This window comes from Phyllostomus discolor, chromosome 3, assembly GCF_004126475.2.
Source record: "Phyllostomus discolor isolate MPI-MPIP mPhyDis1 chromosome 3, mPhyDis1.pri.v3, whole genome shotgun sequence".
NCBI classification, from domain to species: domain Eukaryota; kingdom Metazoa; phylum Chordata; class Mammalia; order Chiroptera; family Phyllostomidae; genus Phyllostomus; species Phyllostomus discolor.
The window spans coordinates 34823680-34845811 of NC_040905.2; the positions used below are offsets into that span (position 1 = coordinate 34823680).

General features: G+C 42.3%; 1 protein-coding gene across 1 annotated transcript in view; it reads right to left on the bottom strand.

Annotated features, from left to right (window-relative positions):
- Positions 1-11552: 11552 nt before the first annotated feature.
- The window catches only part of PDE4D (phosphodiesterase 4D), a 798342-nt gene continuing 787762 nt past the window's right edge, over positions 11553-22132 (bottom strand). Inside the window, 4 exon segments of the mRNA XM_028516375.2 lie at positions 11553-16185; positions 16838-17020; positions 17475-17597; positions 18527-18681. Of these exon segments, the coding sequence (XP_028372176.1) occupies positions 15769-16185; positions 16838-17020; positions 17475-17597; positions 18527-18681 (878 nt within the window). The 3' untranslated portion in view covers positions 11553-15768.

Here is a 22132-nt window from a genome sequence, read left to right on the forward strand (position 1 = left end):
GGGCACTAGAACAATGCCAGGTATGTCAGAAGCACTCAGTAAATATTTGAAGAATTGTTAAATAAAACCTTGATCGGTAATACAGCAGAGCATTATATTATCACTGTTCGGCTCTGAGTGTGGTACTTTAAAAATATTTTCTTATTTACTGATTTTAGAGAGAGGGTGAGAAGAAGGAGGAGAGGGATGAAAAGGAGGGAGAGATAGAGAGAAATATCAATTTGTTGTTCCACTTATTTATGCGTTCTGTGGTTCCTTCTTGTATGTGTGCTACCTGGAGATCGAACCCACAACATTGGCATGTTGGGATGATGCTCTAACCAAGTACCAGCCGGGGCCTGGGTGTGGTATTCTGAATGTTTATTTTCCCTGAATTTTTCTTTTTGGGTTCTATTCAAATTTTCCACATGAGCATGCATTCCTTTTATAATTCCTTTTATAGTCAGAAGTGTTTCATGGACACAAGAAGGAAGTGATTGTGTGATGTGGTCATGTGGCTGTGTGGGTGGTACGGGCGGTGCTGCTAGCCCAGAATAAAGGTTCTGCCCGCTCATTATTTCTTCATGCCTCCCTCCGAGGAGAAGGAGTCTACCTTACCCAGAGCAGTTAAGAATGAAAGGTCATTGTAGAACACAAAGCCTCATCTACGACCTCCCCCCTCCCTCCTTCCCTTTTGCCTCTCTTTCCCTTAGAGAAAAGAACTGTGTGGGCTGCATGGGAAGATGGTAAAGAGACAGGAAAATGATAGGGGTTTTCCATGCACTCAGACAACTGTATGGGAATCCATTCTTTCGAACCAAATGAGAAGTGATTTAAAAGACAAACCCTACTGAGAATGGTGCATCTGGGTGGATCTCAGGACATTCTTAGTGTGCACAAGTGAAATACTCCCTGTAGTCCCTACACAGCCTGAGAACCTCCCGGTGTGCTGAGCTCTGAGGATACCACCACTCCCCAGCTCCCTCAAACAACATCATCAAATGCTTTATACAGTTGCCAATGAGGAAACAATCAGCAAGGATTACTAATTCAAAGCAAGAATGAGTGAACCCACAAATTGAGGGGTATGGGTAACAGAGAAAACTAAATGCTTTCAGCTGGATTTTAAGGGGAACTGGAGCTGATGGACAAGAGGGAGAGAGAGAGCGAGCTCACATGCCAAATCCTAGGGGACATTATCAGGTAAATGAGCTGTCAGCAAATGGGCTGTCCACATTTGGGTACAAGCTTAAAGTCATTCCAACTCATTAGGATCTTCTGGTTTTGTCTTCCGAGAAGCCAACAATAATACCAGTTTTCAAGGTGAAGTCTCCCAGGAGGATGAAAGAGAGAATGCGTCCATTTATACGTATCTGGTGCTTTCCCCAAATGCAACCTGCCTGCCCAACTATTCCAGAAACTGTGCTCATGTGTGACTTGCAGGTCATCATTGCTGTCACTTTCAGTCATTAATTTCTAAGTATGCTTGTTTGTAAATTTCCTGACAGCAAGATTTGAAAGTCATCAGTTCCCATCCGATTCCATTTCAAAACCACTGCATTTACCCATAAAACTGACCATGACCAAAGTCATACCTCATTTTCTCACTGTTGTTCTTCTTGGGTTCCGCCTGGATTTGTCATCCGTAAAGCACTATCTCCTTATCTGACCAACATGGGACTCCAGGCTGTGATGCGCTCTTCACTCTTCCTTCCTGACCTCTCTGGCCACTGCTTCAGGATTCTGACTTGAAAGAAGAGGCTCAAGAAACACTGTGAATTAATTATTTGAAGATTTCCTTTTTGATGATTCTTTTTTTCCTTAATGTTTGGTGTCTTCCTGTTAAACTTTTTTTACTCTTGCTCAGGAAAGTGACCCCTCGATTTGTATAATTCTCAGAGTTCAATGATCAATTCTTATGAATGTCAATGCCAAATTGGCTTGTCTAGCCTTGAGTTCTGACCTTCATCCGGTGCCTCCAAACTCCAGCTGCTCTTTCTGTGAGTTTCCTCTCCTTCAGCAAGGAAAGCTAATGTTCAAAATCCTTTCATAGCTCTCACTAGGCTCGATTCTCCTCTCATACATTATAGTTTTCATCTCCAAAGTTTCATTTGAAAGACAATGTAGAGATGCTAACAATGTCTTTAATTACATTCCTCATTCACGGGATGCTGTTGTACTGGCTAGATACATAGCTATATGATTGTTCATCACACAGATCTCAGAAATAATGTTGAGACAGGCTTGATTCTGAAGGCTGAAGCAGGGTAGCAGGTTATGGCCCAATACTGAGCTAAAACCAAGGTCTGATGAATTCCTACTTATAGACGTCTCTTTAATGAACCCAGGGGTCTGGGAAAGATAGAGTCCAGCAACTGAAGATAGTATGCTATGTTTGAAAGTCTGACTGTGGCTTAATTACTGAATCATGCTGGCCTCCCTCTTTTTCTTAAGATGCTTCTAAGTCTTTAGGCAAAGATTGCTTGCAGGCTCACACCTTTCAGGCCTTCATGTGTCCTTGGGTGGGTTTAAATAGCTGTTACACATATATACACATAAATATTAATATTTGAGTGCCAGCTATATAACAGGTCCTATATATTATGTCAACTAATGGTCACTGGTGCCAATTCACTGCCAACAGGAATCCCTAATTTGGGGTGCAGTGAAGAAGAAAACTGTGTTCAGTGCAACACAGTTCAATTGTGATACACCTCGGCTGTGAAAACAGCATGGCTGTGGGGCCAGGCCCCTCTGCCACTAGACAGCTCTGCTTCTTGCTGCTCTGCTTTGCACCAGTCTGCTCTTCCACATGCTGGTAAGCTCTTGTGAGACATCTTCTGTGCTTCACATTCAGTGTTTCAACTGCAGCTGGGGAAATGCAATCTTTAGTCTTCGGTGGAAAGGGAAAGTACACTTCCAGAGCCAGAGGGGAGATGACTTATATAGACAGAAGCCCCTGTCCCTGGGCCCTAATTGATTTTTACTCATGCAAATGAAGACTCCAAATCCTCACAGTTTGATTGGTCCAAAATGCACTGTTCAGAGTGGAGCTGCTCTGATTGGTTGGTGAAGAAGCTGCTGGGGATATAGTTGTAAGCTCTGACTGGATGGGAAAAGCCTCAGTCCTGATGGCTGAAATAGGATTCTAGGAACTGCTTTATAAGGGCTGGCTCAGATGGCAGAGACAGTTCAGGCAGGCCGTACAGTGCAGGAGGGAGGCTCAGTGCAGGCTTCTCCCTGAAGTGCAGTTTGTGTGAGAGACCTCTGTATAGAAAGCTTCTAGATTCTATTTTTTAAATTTGAGCCCAGTTGGCCACCAGGAGCCCTTCTTGGTAGGTATCTTCTTTCTCAGGGTCCACAATTGTAAGAGGGGGGACTCAAAAACCCCAGAATGATCTTCTGGAGGGCAGGCTCCTGGTGGTACAGGTTTCTCTCACTAGGTGAGTGTTCCAGGAACCCATCTGTATCAGTGTGCCAGGTGGCGTTGTTGTGAGAGGCTGTGTTTAGCTTCAGTGAATTTTGTTCGAAGACTCAATATGTTGCCCATTTCATGATGGGTGATTTACAAGCGCACCTGCCCACACTGCACTGAAGAGTTCGACAGTTTTTGACTCAAAATGTCATGACCCCCGTTCCCCACCCTCCCTATTTAACCAGTCTCACCATGAATGATTTTCTTTTTGTTTCCCTGGATGACAAAAGTCCTCAAAGGGAAACATTGTACCCATGTGGAAGAGGTGAAACAAAAAATGGCAGAAATGCTAAAAGGCATCAAAGTGGAAGGGTTCAAAAACTATTCTGAGCAGTGGGAAGAAAGTCTCCATAGATGTATTGCATCAAATGGGGAGTACTTTGAAGGTGACTGAATTTTAAATATGTAAGAACAGTTATACAATTTTTTATAAATAAATCCATTGTGGGGTTCCTCCCTCATATATGCTAGAAAGTTTTAAATATATATATGTGTGTATATATATATATTTCTATTTTTAGGATAATTCTATGGGTAACTTCCACTTTAATATGGGGGTTGAATATTCATATTCTTATATTTTCTGCAAAAAGAACATTAAAAGGAGTTTCTCTGGAGGCATAAACCCACAAGGACAAAGAGAATGGAAAAGAAGCTAACTCATTCTGTGCTTGAATACCATACACATAGCAGGGTAAAATAAAGGCATTTGAAAAAAAAATTCAAGTCTTTTAAAATTTCCCACCAATGCACCCTTTCCCAGGATGTTACTAGTGTATGAGTCACATACCAAAGTAAGCAAAAGAAGAGATAAGCTAAGACAACTAAAAACATTAGGACCCAGGAAACAGAGGATCCAATATAGCATGAGGGAAAGGGACTCTCCAGAAGGAGAAGACCCACAGTCAGAACAGGAGCTCAACGTCACAGGCCTAGGAAATGACTATCTCAGACGGAGCTAGAGGTGAGGCTGTGACTGCCAAAGCTCCCGGGTGTGCTCGGCCGCAGTGAAAGGAGACACACGCTCCAGCGGTGAGCACGCAGCACACAGTGATTAAGGACGTTGAGAACTAAGGCAAGAAAAGTAGAAATAATTATTATCTCTAGAAAAGCTACATAAAAAGGGAAACGCAGTTATAATAAACTACATGGATTAGAAGTAAATAATTTTATATAACAATGCAAACGTTTAGTAATCTAACCCCCCCAAAGGATACAACTCTAGTAGAAGACTTGAAGAAAGCCCGTGGAGATGAAATCTGAGGGTAGGGCCTCATCTGTGACAGTAAAAGAAGAGTATATCTACAATTACAAAGCAGGAGTACAGACTAGTCATTTCCACGCAGGGCAGTGCGTGGAGGAAGAAATGAAAGGAGGCCTCGGCTTGTAGGGAGCGGCCTCGGGGCGGGAGAAAATCAAGTGTTCCCTTCCGGTGGTTCTCCTGGACTGAAGTGCATTCCCACCCCACCACCAATCTGTATGTTGAAGTCCTCACCCCCAATACCTCAGAATGTGACTTCATTTGGAGACGGGGCCTTGAAAGAAGTAATTAAGTAAGATAAGTTCATAGGCATGACCCCAGTCCAAGCTGACCGGTCTCTTTGCAAGAAGATATTTGGACACACAGAACCACCAGGCACACGTGCAGAGAGAGACCCTGAGAGGACACGGCGGAGAGGGGGCGGGTGGGGGGGCTCAGGAGAAATCAAACCTGTCGGCACAATGGTTTTGGACTTTCCTTTTCCAGAGCCGTAAGGAAAACAATTTCTGTTCGTTTGAGTCACCCAGTCTGTGGTATTTTTTATGGCAGCCTGAGCAGACTAATGTGTGGTGATGAGTCATGTAAAACTTTGACTTTTTAAACCATGTACCTGTGTTATCTTTACAAATTAAAAAAAAAATAGTTCATAAATAAAATAAACGCATGAAGCACCTCTTATAAGAAAGAAAATGAGATCAAATTAGTGGAAGACTATGTCCCGGGTGCTGAGTCTAAAGCCAGGGGCGTCTCACTCTGGGCCCAGTGACTTCCCGGTTTCTCCAGAAGTCCAAGGGCACCACCAAGGCCAAGCGTTGGCATTGCCTTTGTCCTCTGACATGGGTGAGCTGGCATGCCATGTCTTTCATCTACTTTTAGAACCAGGCTCTGGACACCACAGGCTCTCCAAAGCCAAATGTGATGGTTAATTGCTAAAACATGTCTGGGTGTGTCTGTATTGCTGAAAGAGATTTGAATCGGTAGACTGAATAAAAAAGATGGCCCTCACCAGTGTGGGTGGGCACCATCCCATCCATTCAGGGCCTGCAGACATCCGAAAGCTGGAGAAAGGGCAAAGGGCAAAGGGCGGGTCTTTGTTGAGCCATGATGACCCCCTTCAGCTGCCCTCGGATGTCAGTGCTTCCTGGTCCCTGGGCCTTCAAACTGGGACTGGGACTAACACCATCGGCTCTCCGGCTCTGAAGCCCTCAGACCTGGGCTGAGCTCACAACCCCAGCTGCACGGATTTGCCAGTTCACAGATGGCCATCATGGGGTTTCTTGGTTTCTATAACTGCATGAGCCAATTTCTATAATAAATCTCTCCATCTGTCCATCCATCTATCCATCCATCCAGCCAGCCAGCCATTTGTTCTGTTTCTCTGGAGAGCCCTAATACACTTGGAAATCGTGTCTTTGCTTCCGTATGTTCTGCTCCAGGCAATCTGAAACATCATTGCTGGGCTCTTTCCTTAAGCATTACTCCATCATATCACCCTAACCATCAACGGCTCCCTATTACATTTCTCATTAGTCCTCTCTTTGGATCAATTTGTATTTCTCTTTAGAATCCATTACGGAGCCGTGAAAGGAACATAAACTGGTGGGTAGGGGTTGGCAAGAGATCTAGGATCCTCTAGCCATCTCAGATGTTGAGTTTGTCCTAAATCCATGCTTCACAAACTTCTTTGGTGCATAATGTTAAGCCAAAAATATGTTTTATCTGGTAACTGTGCACATACACACAGGTATGTACAAATGCACACACATACATGAAATGGGAATTTCAGAAAACTAAACTTACTCTTATGTGTGGTGCGCAGTACATTTTTTTGTGTTACTGTATTTACTTTTAGTGCTCACTGAAATTGTCTTTTAACTTTACAATCCATTAATGGATTAAAGGCTATAGCTTGAAAAACATTGTCTAAAGTTTGCAGTGAGATTAACTTTTATTCATTTGCTCTCATAACACTGTGAAGAATGTAGAGCAGATTCTAATATCCTAATTCCCATATTGAAAACATTTTTAAAAGTAGGATTCAGAGATTAATTAACACGCCTAAGGTCACTCAGCTAATTTGGGGCCAAAGCCCCAGCCTTTCTCCTGCACCAGGCACTTTCACCCGCTTCTAGCCCAGACTCACTGGCATGTTGTTAGAAAAGATAGCGGGTGTGTTGGATTCTTTCAGGGGCAAGTAATAGAAGATGCAGTCATTTATGGCTTAAATTATAAGAAGTAGTCACTGTCTCACATAATTACTTGAGAAGCAGGGTTGATTATTTCACGAGTCAAAAACACCTTCACACACTCAGGTTCCGCCACCTGCTCTGACACCCTCAGTATTTGTGTCTTAGATTGTTTCTTTCATGGTCTCAAGAAAATAGTCCAACTATGACGGCCTCAAGAACAATTTCCAAAGCCCAGGAGAGACAGCGTCCCTTGCTTTCCTCCCTTAGTAAGAGTGAGGGGTAGCTTCCCCGACTCCTATGCCTCCTGGTTCAGTATTGCAACACTGCAAGCCGGCCCTGACCCAGCCACCTGCAAGTGGGGAGGACCTGCCCTCAGGCTCAGAATCAGTCTGAGGGACTGCGCAGAGGCGGAGTCTCCCCAGAATCCTTCACTTCACAAAACCTAAACAAATGTCAGCTTCCATTTACCGAGGAAGCAAGTGAGGGTGGAGGGGTGGCAATACTGGAGTAGGCAACCAAAAGTGTCTTACAGTGGGTGTGGATAAAACTTCCCAGAAGGTGAAGACGACCACAATCTCTCTCTCATTCTCCTCCCTTCCTTTGTTCCTAGTTAGAACGCCTGATTCCTTCCACTCCACTGCAGTCCCATACTCTCCTCCATCTGCCTCTGGTCCCCAACTGTCTCAATTCCTGAATGTCCAGTCTCTATTCCATTCTATGCCAAGTCATACCCGCCCCACCCACTCTTCGCCATCAACCTCATTCATTCATTCATTCATTCATGTAATTACCCAGTTGTCATTCTTTTCCTGTTTATAACCCTGGCTGTATGGCAGACACCGAACAAAGCGGTGGTAAAACAAAGATAAGTAAGAAAGAGTCTCTGCCTACAAAGGCCCCATTTTAAACACAATGCACATGTGCACTCAAATTTGGCATCTGCTATTCTGAATGCACAGGGTGGCATGTAGCTCAGGGCCTCTAGGAAAAAAGAGCCAGAGGGAGGGATCAGAGTGATAGTAGTTTGTTTGGGAGGCGCACACCTTTGGGTAGTAGGATGAGGAAAAAAGGACTGAGGCCCAAAGTAGCAAGTGAAGTAGGAAAAGAAAAGGAAGGGAAGCAGGAAAGAGGGGAAGCAGTGTGTTGTGATACATTTCCACACAGGCTACTGCCTCACCAGGAACAGTCAAGAGACAGTGCAGGTGGCTGGGAAGGGGCTTTCTCTGGGCAGGAACTCAGAGCTTGCCCAGAAGAACCTCAAAGAGCAGTTCAGGGAGAGAGGAGAAGAAATGAACCAGCCTGGCTCCCTCTCATCTCTGGATTCCAAAGGATAAAGTTAATCCCATGGTCAAAACGAATCCTCTGAACTTCTGAGCTATGTCATCTGGCCCCCGTGGTGCCCCCTGTAATGCCAGACCCAAGCCCTGTGTCGTGTGGCTTCATCTGATTACCGAAGCAGAGGGGCGCCGGCCTGGGTGGCTGAGGAGCGCCACGGTGGGCAGCTGGAGACTGTTGAGGTGCTCAGCCCCCGACAATCACACTAATTAATGGCCTTTCAGGGAAAACACATGTGATTTTCTTAGCCTCTTCTCTCCTTTGAATGACGTTTTGATCTTTACACCCCTTAGCCCATGCCAACTTATAATGTGTGATATTGTGATTCTATAACAAAAAACACACAGTTGGTCTTTCTCCCAGTTTCAGATACAGAGCTCCCCAAACCCTTGGAATGTCCTAAGTGACAACAGCCATGCAAGTGTCTTCTTAGGGTAATAGGTGACTGGAAAAGGATGGGGGCTGTCTGCCAGGGGAACCCGCCGTGGCATTAGAGGGCTGGAACGCTCAGTCCCCACCCCCTTGGCCTAAGACAACCTACACTTAACAATGACCATTATGGGGAATGGTCCAATTAGACATGCGCTTGAAAGCAAAAGAATCTCAAGCAACAAAAAACGGGATGCCTATTTCATCTGGAACGCAGAAGCCTCCAAAAGATTTCAAAATTCCAAAATAGCTTCATGGCAAAAGGCTAATGAAAAATTAATGGCACAAGAGGTTCCTAAAACAAAAGACTGTGAGGCCGACTCGACTCCTCCTTTCCATCTTCCTTTATCCGAGCACTCGCTAACCCTCTGTCTGCACTGCCTTTCCACTCTGGAGACCACGGGACACTCAGTAAACTCCACTAAATTATCTGGCAGCCGCAACAGCTTCCAAGTCAGAAACCTAAAACACCTGGGCCTCTTTTGCACCCTTCTGTGTCCATCATCACAACACCGGCTCAGAAATCTGTGTGTCCATTGCACCCAACCAGGACACTGGAAAAAAGATTGTGTGCACTCAAAAGTTCCGATAAACCCTTTCACAGAAGCTCAAATCCCCTAGTATCTACCCTTGAAGTGTTGATGGGACTCCCAGGGATTCTCCAGTAAAGTGCTATCAGTTATGCCCTCACACAGCCAATGGAAAAGTAAAATTAAAATTAGTGGAAAACCTTGCCACATTCTGGTAGATACTGGGGCTACACTCCCTACTATAAACCCCACTCAATTTGGACCTTGCACAGGGGATCCTAGGAAAACTCTCAAAAGCCGAGAGTGAGAATTCTTACCAAAGTCAGCTTTCCTCCACCTCTGTGGAGGTCCAGAGAGGAAGGTAAAACTTCAGGTGGTCCCTTCCTTTCCAAATCCAGACCCACGGATTGTTCATTCTTTCTCTCCTGGGAGCAGCAATTTCTTTTTGACACAACATATTGCCAGCAATAAACACATTTTCCATTTTTTGTCTCCCACCCACAAATTTAGCGCCTTTCCATCTTAACTAAGTACTTATCAATGCGCTGTAGTCAACTTTTGCAGTTTGAGGTGAGACAGCAAAACTAGCACAAATTTCTTTTTCTTTTATCACAATTTCACAGATAGATTTGTTCTTACTATAGATCTTAGCAAACTCAGCATGCTTGTTTTTTCTTTCCTCATTAACATAAGAACTTTTCACGGTTTCACTTAAAGGCAGCACTTTACGGCTTCTCTTGGGCATACCTGAATCACCGGCGTTATTATCCGTGCACTTGGGGGCCGTTATCAAAGTCAAATACAGGTTCCTTGAGCAGGAACACTGCAGACCCCTCGACAGGCAGTCTGATGACCTAGACAGCTAGTAAGTGGCTAACAGGTGGGGCAGGTTACAGCCTGGAGGCACGATTCACGTCTTCAGGGCAAGACAAAGCAGGACTTGTGAGATTTCATCACACTACTCCAGATGGCGCACAATTGAAAACTTATGAATTGTTCATTTCTGGAATTTTCCATCTAACAGTTTGAGACCACAGCTGACTGCAGATAACTGAAACTGCAGAAAGAAAAATCATGAATAAGTGGAGAGTACTATACCCTTATTCTAGTAGTTAAGATCTGGGGATTAACCTGTGTATTAAATTTTTGCTGATTCCTTCTCTTTAAGATTCTAAAATGTATTGGTTATCATCAGGCTGAATCATATCCAACATCAATTTGGTGGCTTTACTTAACAAATGTTAAGCAGGCGCACCAGTCAGTTTCAGGTGTGAGGATCCACCAGTGAGTAGACAGTGCTCTCAGAGTCCTGTTCTGGTGGGAGAGACAGACAATACAGAAGCAGACGTAGATGCCAGCTTCTGGTAAGCGTTATAAAGAAAATAAAGCAGGGGGAAGATAATGAGTGATGGAGCAGGGATGCTTTCCTTCCATCTCTCCAGGGGTCTCAATTCCTTTGTACCTCAGAACATTAGCAAGTGAAATTTCCCTGTCTGGGTCCCCTTCCTCTTTCTTTCACTCAACCTTTGGCTGGTTTCCTCTCACTGTTTCTTCAGAGCTCAGCCCAAAAGCACTTCCTGAAGGCAGCCTTCTCTGGCCCTCCAGGAGAGAACAAGTTCAGGTTCCCATTGAGCCATAGCATCAGAGGTTCTTCTGAGCACACGTACGACGGCGTGTGTGTGAAGTTGTTCAATGCCTCTGTCTCCTCCAGGTTACAAGCTCAGGAAAGCAGGAGCTGCGTCTCCTCTTCACGGCCGAGTCTTGAGAACTTTGCAGTTAGCAGAGTGGCTACCCAACGACCAAACGTTAGATGTCTGGTTAACTTTCAGTGCACTGGAATATTCAGTTAAACAGAGAAGTCTGCTTCCCGAGCCCTGTTACAAAACACTGTGCTTAACCCTGTAGGCCGTTTAAATAGCTTTGGCAACTTCTTTCTATAGAAAGATTGATTTACACAATTCTGTTTCATTTGATTATGCATATCAACACTAGCTTATGTCACTATCTTTTCATGTCACTTTAACAATCTTTATTACTATTGGAAACCTGTGTGGACTAAACTAGTTTTGGTTAATCTTTAATTTGTAAAAGATTGAGTCATAAATAGGCAGAATCAACCCATGCTTTTATTTTCATTGCATATAAAAATTTCATATGAAGGTATTGATGTACAGTACTATCCCCATGGGCTGTAAGAGAGGCTAAGAAACCACTAAAAGAATCATCATTTGTAATGCTCACACACAAGTTACCACTCTGAGAACATTATCTAAGGAAATAAAATTAAAAACAACTAAAATCAGTAACGAAGGATGTGTTTTTGTAATTATAGTGTCCCCTTTGTACTGTGTAAAACAAAAGTAATCAAATTCCTTTGGGCCAGGGCTGCTAAAATCTACAGTTTGTGTCAAAAAATAAAACAAAATAATAGAAGGCTCATTGTTCCTAAAAAAAGAATTTCTCCTTTCACTAAGCCATGTTTTCTGAGGGCTGGGCAGCAGTGGAAAAAAAGTTTCCTCATCATCCACTATGAATTTTTCATAGCTTTTTGGAGCTGGCCATTGTGAAAGGCTAATTTTAAAATTCTAAAGCAATATAAGTTTTGCAGAAGCAAATTCTAGAGAATGGCAAATCCTTTATGCTATGTCAATTAGCATCGTATAAAATGTTTATCGTACGGACTTACATACAAAAAATTTGGTTGATCTTAGTGAAGAAAAATTCCAGGGTTAAAAATGACATTTTTCATGTTATATCTTTTCTTAATATGATAGGAAGTGATGAATGAATGATTAACCAGCAGGTAAGACCCTTGGCTCTAGTTTCAGATTAAGTTCACTTGCCTATGTGCTCTAGGTGCCAAAAATACTTTTTATAATTACTGAACAAGAATGTTATTTTCCCAGTAGTGTTTGGGAGTAGAAAACAAACAAATGTAACAAACTCAAGATCAACAGATGGGGAAAACATCCATCCCACACGCCGCCTTCGTGGCAAGGAGTCCTTAAGCTTGTGTCTCAAAAGGGTCTCCGAATCTTCCGGAGGTTGCCTGTGGTTTTGTAAAATCCAGCCACTGCCAGAAACCCAACGGATTCAAAGCTTGGATGTGAAATGCCCAGCCCTAGCCTCACCGTAACCTTACTTTCAAATGCAGCAAAACAGAAGAAAATATTGGTTAAAGTTAAGGCACAGCCCTGGGACCAAAGACCTGCAGCTATGTTTTTAAATTTATATATCTTTATGTATTTTATAGTTTTTCTTGAATTTTCCATAAACAAGCTCTAAGGTGACAAGACTATATTACAGGAGAAAAGAAAATGTACAAGGAGTATGTATACACACCATTCATTCTCTCACCAAGAGTTTCCAAATATATCAACACCATCCCATCGTGGGATGATGTTTTAATAAGAACTGATAATTTACAATTAACATTACAGTATGTACATTACAATAAATACATGGTTGTAAACAGACAAACAAGACTGTATTACAGGTAAGGTCATTTGGTGAGAAAAAAAATGCATGGCACAAAAAATAAATAATGCATCCAAAAATTATCATAAAGCTTTCTGTGAAATCCATTTCATTCAAGTTTTTTCCTTATCTGCAATTTGTTCTATCTACATTATTTTGTTGTGAATTTTAAGTGACGTAAAAGAAAATAAAGTTAAAACAGCATTATTATGTTTAGTAACTTGCAAGCTGAAATGTACTGGTTTTATGCAAACTTGGACATTTTTTCCCCATACAGTACCCAGGTATTGCGTTTTCTTATGGCATTTTAGGAAACGTAAAGCCACTTGTGAAAGGATGTTACTTTTAAAGCGGTGTATAATTCTGAAGCACACTTGGTCGAGAGAGAAGGAGAGAGAAAAAGGAGGAAGAAGGGAGAGGATAAACTGATCGTACAGTGCATTCGCCCCTGTCTGTTGGATATGATGCATTTTCCGCAATTTGATTGTCAATCAGTGGGTATCTTCACCACATGTGACCATTAAAAACCAACAAATTGAAAAAAGAAAGCATCTCTTTTTTAGTGCAGTTGTAAACCCTTTCAGGTCTGGATTTGTTTGTGACATATTGCTGTTTCAAAATTTTTTTTCATTATTAAGATTCTAGGCACTCTGTGGGGGAAATACCAAGTATTAGGGAGAGGTGGGAATGAGAATATTTTGGAAAAGGGAATAAACCCTAGATTCTTTGCCTTTTCTTCTAGACCTCCATCAGGGATAAATAAAACTAAAACAGAAATGAGTTTCTGGACAAACAAAGGACATTATCTGAAAGGTTACTGTCTGATCTTCTCAGGGGGAGGAGGGTGGAAATCTGATCATTAATTAGTGGATTCCTATTCTGCTCTGAGTGAAAGATCAGAGCTTCGCAAGTTCCCCACCAGTGGATCTTCGGGGGATTAAAACAGGAGCTGTCCTCCACTCGGGTCATTTCCCCGGCTGATTCTTTACTACTCGTCTCCAGAGGCTTCCTGCAGCATCCCAAATATAAATGATTTTCAGGGTTACACTGTTTCTTAACTATTTATTTTCCACTCAGTCAGATACCGCCCCCTCACCTTAGTTCTATGTCAATTCCTGGATATCCATGTGAAAAATGATTTGGGTTCCGAACTCTTCACAGAGAAGGCAAACACTTTATTAAGAGCGGAAATGGGAAGAAAGTCCACGCGGAATAAATGCCCCCAGATGCCAACTGAAGGTAAATACTGGGAATGAATCTCTAAAATTGTAATCAAGTTCTTGGTGCTAAATTCAGCCAAGAGTGCCCTCTGATTTTTGTTTCTGCAGAATCTTCCTCCCCAACGCAGTATCCCAGGGTGGCACTAGATGGCCAAACGCCTGGCGCTGGTGGCAGCACCGACTTCTTTCCCTCAGTGGGACTGAGGCGGCTCTCCTCCACAAGACACACTTACGGAGCACCGACAGCTGACAGAGCAGTTGCCGCTTGTCACGTGCTTGTCCATTAAGGAAGGGTGGCTGCTACACTTCAAGCCACTTTTCAATAATCCTCCTCGTACAGTCTTAATCCCACGGTAAAATCACAGAAACAAGGGAGCATTAGTTGTACTGCTGTTTGTGAATATATTCTGCTAATATTTTTAAAACTGCCTAATTAGCTGTTACCTTTTCTCTGTAAATCAAGTCAAAAGCTGGTAAAAGCTAGTCATTCCATGTGACCTCGCAGTAAAAATGAATGCTAACTCTAACCTACCTGTTTTTTTTTCCCATCCATCAAAATGGCAATGATTTAGTCAATGAGACCCTATCTATGAACGTGGACAGAGGTTCGAACACACGCTAAATAATAAATAAGGCAGCACAAGGAGCAAAAGGTTTTCTGGCTGCAGCTGACCGTGGAAACAATAAAAATGAGCAGGGCGTATGTGGGCTGTTACGAAGACATGCACTTGGGAAATGAGGGTCTACTGACATAGCAAACAGTTACCCGAAGACACTGAGTAGGAAAATATCTAAAAAAGACTGACCACTGTAGCTACTGGGTATTTATATATCTCTCATTTGCTTCAGGCGACACCAACTGATGATTGAATGTCTGTGAGGCTTAAGACACATTAGAAAGAACGCACATTGAAGTTTCACTGAACGAACACTTTGCACACCATGAAGGAAAACGCCAGTGAAGAGCGACTCTGCCCGTCAGAAGAGAGTGAAACAGAAGGCAACATAAACGAAGACCTACAAAAAGAGCTTCTTGCAACATAAAATTTGTTTTCGTTTTAAAATATGGAAGTCATTGGTATATAAAACAATGAATCACTACAAATCAGTTAATTGCTATGAACTATAAGGTGCAAGTAAAATTCGTAAATTAGATTTATCCAGTGTAGCACAGATTTGTACTGAAAACTTGCAAGTTACTCCTTAGAAAAAAATAACCAGTGGCAAATGAAGTTCTGAACAGAGTTTTTAAATATAATACCTCAATACATTTAATAATAAAAGTAAGCTCTACAAAAAATCCGTTTTACATATCATACAAAATGTAGAGGTCGGTGCAGCTCACTGAACCACACTATTCAGTCATGTATCAGGAAGACTTGAAATTAGAAAATTATGTGATTTCTGTGGCTCATCTTCCTCCTGGTAACAGATTCACGCTGTGTCTTGTTCCTGACCCATGTGCTGCTTCATCCATTAGTTCACTTCGTCTGTGTAATGCCTTCTTTCGCTGAAAATATTGCAAACAAATGAAAAGAAATCCCAAGTCATATCAACTTCTGGGCTGTCAGATGAGCCACACTGTCTTGGAAACATTTTGGAGTTGATTTTTCTCTGCTTTGTCAGCATTTCCAAGCTGAGATCTTGTTGAAATGCTGTTCGTGAAGATGTCCCCCTCGCTCTGATGACATGGAGGTGAAAAAACTGGTTACAATATTCCTGAGCGCCAGACTGAGTAGTCAAGGTCAGTTTTGTTCAACAAACGTCCTGGCAGATGACAGTGAGGTGTGACCATGGTTGTGGCATGTGACATGCACTTTGGAAACATTTTTTCTACTAAAAAGAAAAAAAGGCGTGAAAGTCTTTTGCACTGTTACGTGTCAGGAGAACGATCGTCTATTACAGAGGCTTCGGGCTGGCTTCCCTCCTCTTCCCCTACTGCTTCCTCTTCAACCTGCTCGTCAAGCGGGATTTCGGTGGACTCCGAGTCTTGAGTGCAGAGGGTCTTGGAGTCACTGCAGCTAGTGTCTTCTTCTACTTGACTTCCACTGTCCTTTTCAGTGTCTGACTCGCCATCCTCCTCTAAAGTGAGTTCAAACTGGAACTTCTCCGTCTGACCCTGCCGGCCCTCCTCCTGGTCGTCAGGTGCTGGGGAGGGGCTCTGAGGAATTGTGCTCTGGTACCATTCACGATTGTCCTCCAAAGTGTCCAAAATGTCCTGGGCATCAGGGTGTACAAGGTCCGCCCATGTCTCCCAGAGAGGATGAACGATATAGTCTATGAAGCCCACCTAGTTAAAAAGAAATCCAATTTGAGTACAGGACTTAGGGCTAAGGAAGAATGGAATAGCCAATATATGGGTGAACTGAGATAGTGGAAATAATGTCGTGTGCTCCATTATGGCTTCAGATAACTGAATTCACTTTAGAATTCAGATTAAACTGTTTCTATACTGTAAGTATACTATGTGAATATAGTCATTAATGAATATAATGCCATAGGAACATATAAATGACTGTATGAATATAAATCATAATAATGAAGGAGCTTTTTGGCTTATAAACACTAATGTAAAGTTAAACTTACAAAAATAAAGTATGACAGTGGTACCTTGGTACTTGTTAGTTCGTTCTGGAACTTAATGACGGGTACCGAAACCTATGAGTATCAAACAATGAAACATTTTCTCTTGTGGGGTTGGCATCGTCACTCAAACAAGTTCTAGCAAGTGCAATGAGTCCTGAGCCAGGCTAAGTGCTGAACTATATTTTTCTTGTCAAAATGTGAGGAGTACGGGGTTTGACAAGTTCCAAAGCCAACAAGCACTGAGGTATGACTGTAATTTAAAAATCACTAAAATATGGCGTGATGTGGATACAATGGAATCAAATGTTGAAGGTGTGGCTTTGTTCTCTCTGAAAGCTTTACGCTTCATGCCTCACCTGTGATTTTTCCACAGATGCGTTGTGCTTGTCACACATGGGACTTATCTCCATGCCCCGCTCCCTCTCTCGGTCCCCCTGGCGGAAGAACTCCTCCATGATGCGGTCCGTCCACTGGCGGTACAGCTGGAGGGGCTTCGTGGGGTTGCTCAGGTCCGCGCAGTGCACCATGTTCTGGAGGACCTGAAACAGACGAACACTTCCTCTGTTCAGCACCTGCTCCTTTAAAAAGTTTTTTTTTTTACTAGAAATTCACATGAAATGACTGTGACAATTAAAAATACATGTAGTGTAAGATCCATTCCAAACAGTTCAACCATGATGTGTCTGTGTCTGGCTCACACTTATATTAATAGCCCCAAATTATGCCACCTCTGCTGCATCTGAGTTTCAGGAGAAACTGTTCGAGCGCACGGCTGATTAGATTCAGAGCTGCGAAAGCGGCTGGTTTTGTGGGATGTTAGGACCTTTTTTTAAAGTGCATATCCAAATGAAATGGTATTTCATCTGACTAGTTCTAAAGATAAAGAATTTGGATAAAATTGCTGCTTATAATTACTAAAATCATTAGCTGGGAGAAAGGAGAGATGAATCTTACCAAAGCTAGACACGTGTGAACATGGAAGCAATGCTTTACCTGAATCCGATCAGAATAATTATCAAGCAGCAGCACTCCGGAACTTGTCACCTTCTTAGTTTCAACCATCGTTTTCAAATCAGCCAGTAGGTTCATGTGTTTTGACATGTCTGTTGCAAGTACCTTAAAAATAAAGAGTATTTCATTAAGTAAAAAAGTCCAGAGGCAAAAGGAATTTACAGATAAAAGTATCCTGCAGAACGTGAGAGGAAATGAAAAACCATTATGTCATCCGATAGCAGTGTATGGACATCCTTGACTACATCCTGGGGCATAGTCTTTTCCTCTTCCTTGTCAGGGTTTCTGGAAACCCAGATATGCGTTTCTATGTGCCTAACATATAGAAATGCTAGGCACAATAGCCACTTTTATGGTGGAAAAAAAAGAGAAACGGTATCTCCATGATTAAGACATCATCACAGATTTCTTCCATTCCTTGGACAAGAAAGTGGTTGCTGGATGATGATGAACTGATTCAAGACTGCTCACGGAGCACTCAGAGACCAGACACTCTGGGCAACTTCCTGCTTACCCAGGACAGACCGTTCCTGTCTCTGTGCACACAAAGCTTAACAGAACACCTTTTCAGATAACCAAAGATTTTCCTGTGTCTTGTAATCACTGTGAATAGTATGCATAGAGAAAGTATTAAAATCATGGATGGTTTCTAAATGGCACGGTTTCTGATGGCAATTCCCACCTCTGCCCTAACTGTCTGAATTAAAAAGTTCAAGCCACGGCCAGCATCCTCTGCTCTTGTTAGTCATCTGCTCCGCCGGTCACCAGCCCAGAGGAGTTCAGAACATAAAACTAGAACGATGAGGGTAAGTGCTCATTATTCTTAACTTCAAACTGCTAGAAGTTAAAAAAAAAAAAAGAAGAAAAAGAAACCTATTACAGAAGTTCACCGCCAGCAGCAGGGGCAGCTTCTTCAACATAGAGGGAAATAATATGTTTTAAAACATGCAGTTCCTTTCATCTAACACTCATTCTTGTTCATTTTAAAATAATTTGCACCACAGTTCTCTCTTTTGATTTTATCAACTACTTACGATGTCAATGACCATTTTCCTTAATGACTGTCTTTGCTTTTTGGTCAAATTCTGGAAGATGTCACAGTTTTCTTCTTGAAGCAACTTAAAGCCCACGGCCAAGTGATGGTTCTCCAAGACTGAAGAATCATTGTACATCAAGGCAAGTTCAGAATCTAAGAAGAAAGACAAGAGATAAGATGAGCAAAGCCATTTATTCTAAGCTTTTCTTATTCTCCATCTTCTGAGATACTCTGGGCTTAGGCTGCAGCTTCCTCTAAGCGCCTCGGTTGGCCTGACCACTACAGGACAACATGTAGAGAACGTACCCGCTACTGTCCCAGTGGGAAGGGCACTGGCATCGTAAGAGTGAATTCTAATGTGACTGATGTGTGGCGAGTCATTTCACCCCATGGGCCTCAGCTTTCTCTTTTCTAAGGTGAAAGAAGAACTGGAACAGATAAAGTTTAGCCTCCCTTCCAGATCCGCCACAGGTTGTTCTATAAGCTCAGCAGAATGTGGCGCTATTCTTAACACGTGCAACATATCTGAAGCATGAGGCATTGATTAAGTGTGCACCACCTACCCAACATTTTATATAATGTAAGGATCATGTAGGATTGTCTGTACTCAGAGGGGGTACAAGAACAGTTTGGAATACACGCACACAAAATATTTGATTTATTTATGCTGCTTTTACTTATTTTTATTCACAGAATAGCTCTGAAAGAGTGGCTTTATTCATTTTCCCATTTCCTTTTCCAAGCACCGCAGCAGTCTCTCCACACGTGTGTCGTGTCCTTTCTACCTGCACCCTCAGGGTGTCACACGGAGATGGACATCGGGCAGCCTGTGTGACTCACGGTGAGGATGCTGCTCTCTCTCACAACTGCCCCGGGGCCCGTGGGTTTTAGGCAGTGGGAGACCCTGCCCCCTAACTAGCTCCTGTGAACAGCAGACCAGATCTATGTGAGAGTCATTAAAAAAATTGACTGGTACTTTAATCTGACTGCACTTACGTCCTAGTAAAGACTAAAAGTGCATGTGCTCGATCTTTCTACTGACTAATGTACAGAAAATATATTTGGAGACATATATTCTTTTCTAAGAAAAAAGAATCCAATACTACTCAATGACTATTTTCAAGGAGCTAGGGAGGAGAAGAGAGGTTCTAGATATAGTTCCACTGTGAAACCTATGACTTCATCAGTACTTTGCAAGTCGGCATTTCCTCGCTGAAGTTCTGGCTCCCAGCTGCAGAGACAGAGATGGGTAGAGTGGCAGTGTGCCTGTACGGTATTATTGCCTTTCTCTCTCTCTTTTTTTCTTTCTTGATAAAGCAATAGTGCTCATTTTTAAAAAGTCAGTATCTGGTCAATTTGAATTTTAAATAGTTTATGAAAGCATCTAACAATGAATATCTATAAATAAACATATAGACAAAAAATTTTAGACTGTAAATGATCTTAGCACATGATGTTATTGTTTCTATAGTATAATCCTATTAAATAACATATTGAAAGGAAGGCAAAATGTTTTCTGATAGTGAAATAAGTCCAAATTAATATATTCTGGTTCTTTTAAGGGAGCAAATTGCATGTAGATTGGGGTCATTAGCATGAAAACTGACTAGGCTTACAAAAACTAGGGTTAATCTACATGCCCTGTGAACATGAAGAAACTCAGCTATTGGGCCTGCAGAGTGAAAGAGGAAGAGGCTCATCTGTGGTACGAACACTGAAACAAAGAATCTGAATCCCACTCAAGGTAAGGATGGCCTTTCACAGAGCAGGCTGTCCAGGATCCCTAGCCATGCCTGCCTAGGAAAGCAGTAGCTCCTGACATGTGAGTCCGGACTGGCCAGAAAGAACATGAGACGATTCCTTACAGACGGGTGGGCCTCTACGGCCTCTCCAGCCCCTGGGGCTATTACACAGAGATGGTGGTGACTGCTGGTTTTTAAATATGTGTGGCCACATCTAAAGGGGGAAAGATTCTGTATTTTTTGAGTAGATTTTCCCCAAAGATGGCAGTCCAGCAGTTCTATGTAGACTCCTTAAAGGCTTAGGAGTAATCAGAAAGTTGCCTTCATAGTTTGCTATAAGGGAACAGAGGGTAAGGGAGGCTAGTTTATATAACATTTTTGTCGAAACCCTCTCATTTTAGCATGCTGCAAAGTACGAGTCACCTCTTCCATGAAGCATTTCTTGATTACCACAGGCAGAACTGCCCACTCTCTCCTGTGATTTCCTGTATACTTTGTACCACTCATTTGGCATTTACCACATTTAACCTTATTTGTTATTACATGTGTACAAATCTTAATAGTCCCTCCCAAAGAAATTCCAATTGAGTTAGAGACTAAAAACCCTATAGAAAATTGGAAGTGATTTATATAATGTGTTTGGTTATCTGGTTTCTCCTGGGTACTTCTGAACAAAACATTCTTCCTTGAAATGGAGAAGGGAAGTAGTGATTTTAACTTAATATCCAGGGGCCAAGGACATAGGATTAAACGAAACGGCCTGGCTCATTCCCTCTGTTCATTAGCTCCCTGAGCCCTTAACTGGCGTTGTTTTTCTCCGCCTTAGTCAGTCCCAGCTGATGCCACACAGTCCCGTGTCACGGTCGGTCTTTTCTAGCAGAAGGTAAGCCCCTCAGAGCCAGGGCGTGGTCTCCTTCACCCACGCGTTCCGTGTGCCTGGAACAACGTGTGGCACAGGGTACGCCCTCCATGATTTGTTTGTTGAATAAAACGACGATGGGGCGGGGGAAGGCAGAAAACTATACTTAAACAACAATAAAAAAATTTTAAAAATAAAAAAAATGAAAAAGCAAAAAAAAGATGATGTAAACAATTATTTCTATGTGATTACATTTGACAAGCATGGATTTAGCCTTACTTTGGAAGGATTAGATTTCTACAGAAAAATAACATTCCACATATAATACACAAACAGAGCTATGGAAAGCTTGTTTTAAAATGAGACTACACAAAGGAAATGTGTGCACCGATGGCTCGATCTGGCTCCACCTTAACGCAACGAAGTGCCTCAGCTCTTGGAATCAGGACCGTGTGCTCTGAACACAAAGTCATGTGAGTAAACCTTTCTCCACAAAATTCAGGCATCTTTGCTGGAAACAAAAATTACTCGTTTTCCAAGTAAAACTTAATGTTACATAGATTCTGTGTTTTGAAAATGCTTTATTGTTTCAGAAAACAATGCTCTGAAGTTAAATGCTTTTTTAAATGATAAATACCCTCCAGTATGTTATATTCAAAGCTTTATGAAGTTATTTACATTTTATGGATTTATTTACATGTATTGTCCTTGCAAAAAACTTCTACAGCTTCCCACCTGGAATTTTGACTTTAAATCTTATTCCTACTCTCCCATAGCCCTAAATCATTTATAAAAGCTCAGCTGACTCTGCCAGACAGAAGCACCTGTTGTCAGAACCTCCAGCGTGTTTACAATGAGGGCACACATTATTAGTAGCAAATCATTCGGCACCTAAAATGAGCACAAGTGAAACGATTACTGGAGACTATCGTCACAACTACGGAGCAGGGGAGTGCACCTACACTCAGAATCAGACAGGTGAGCTCCGGTGCCTCTCTACCAA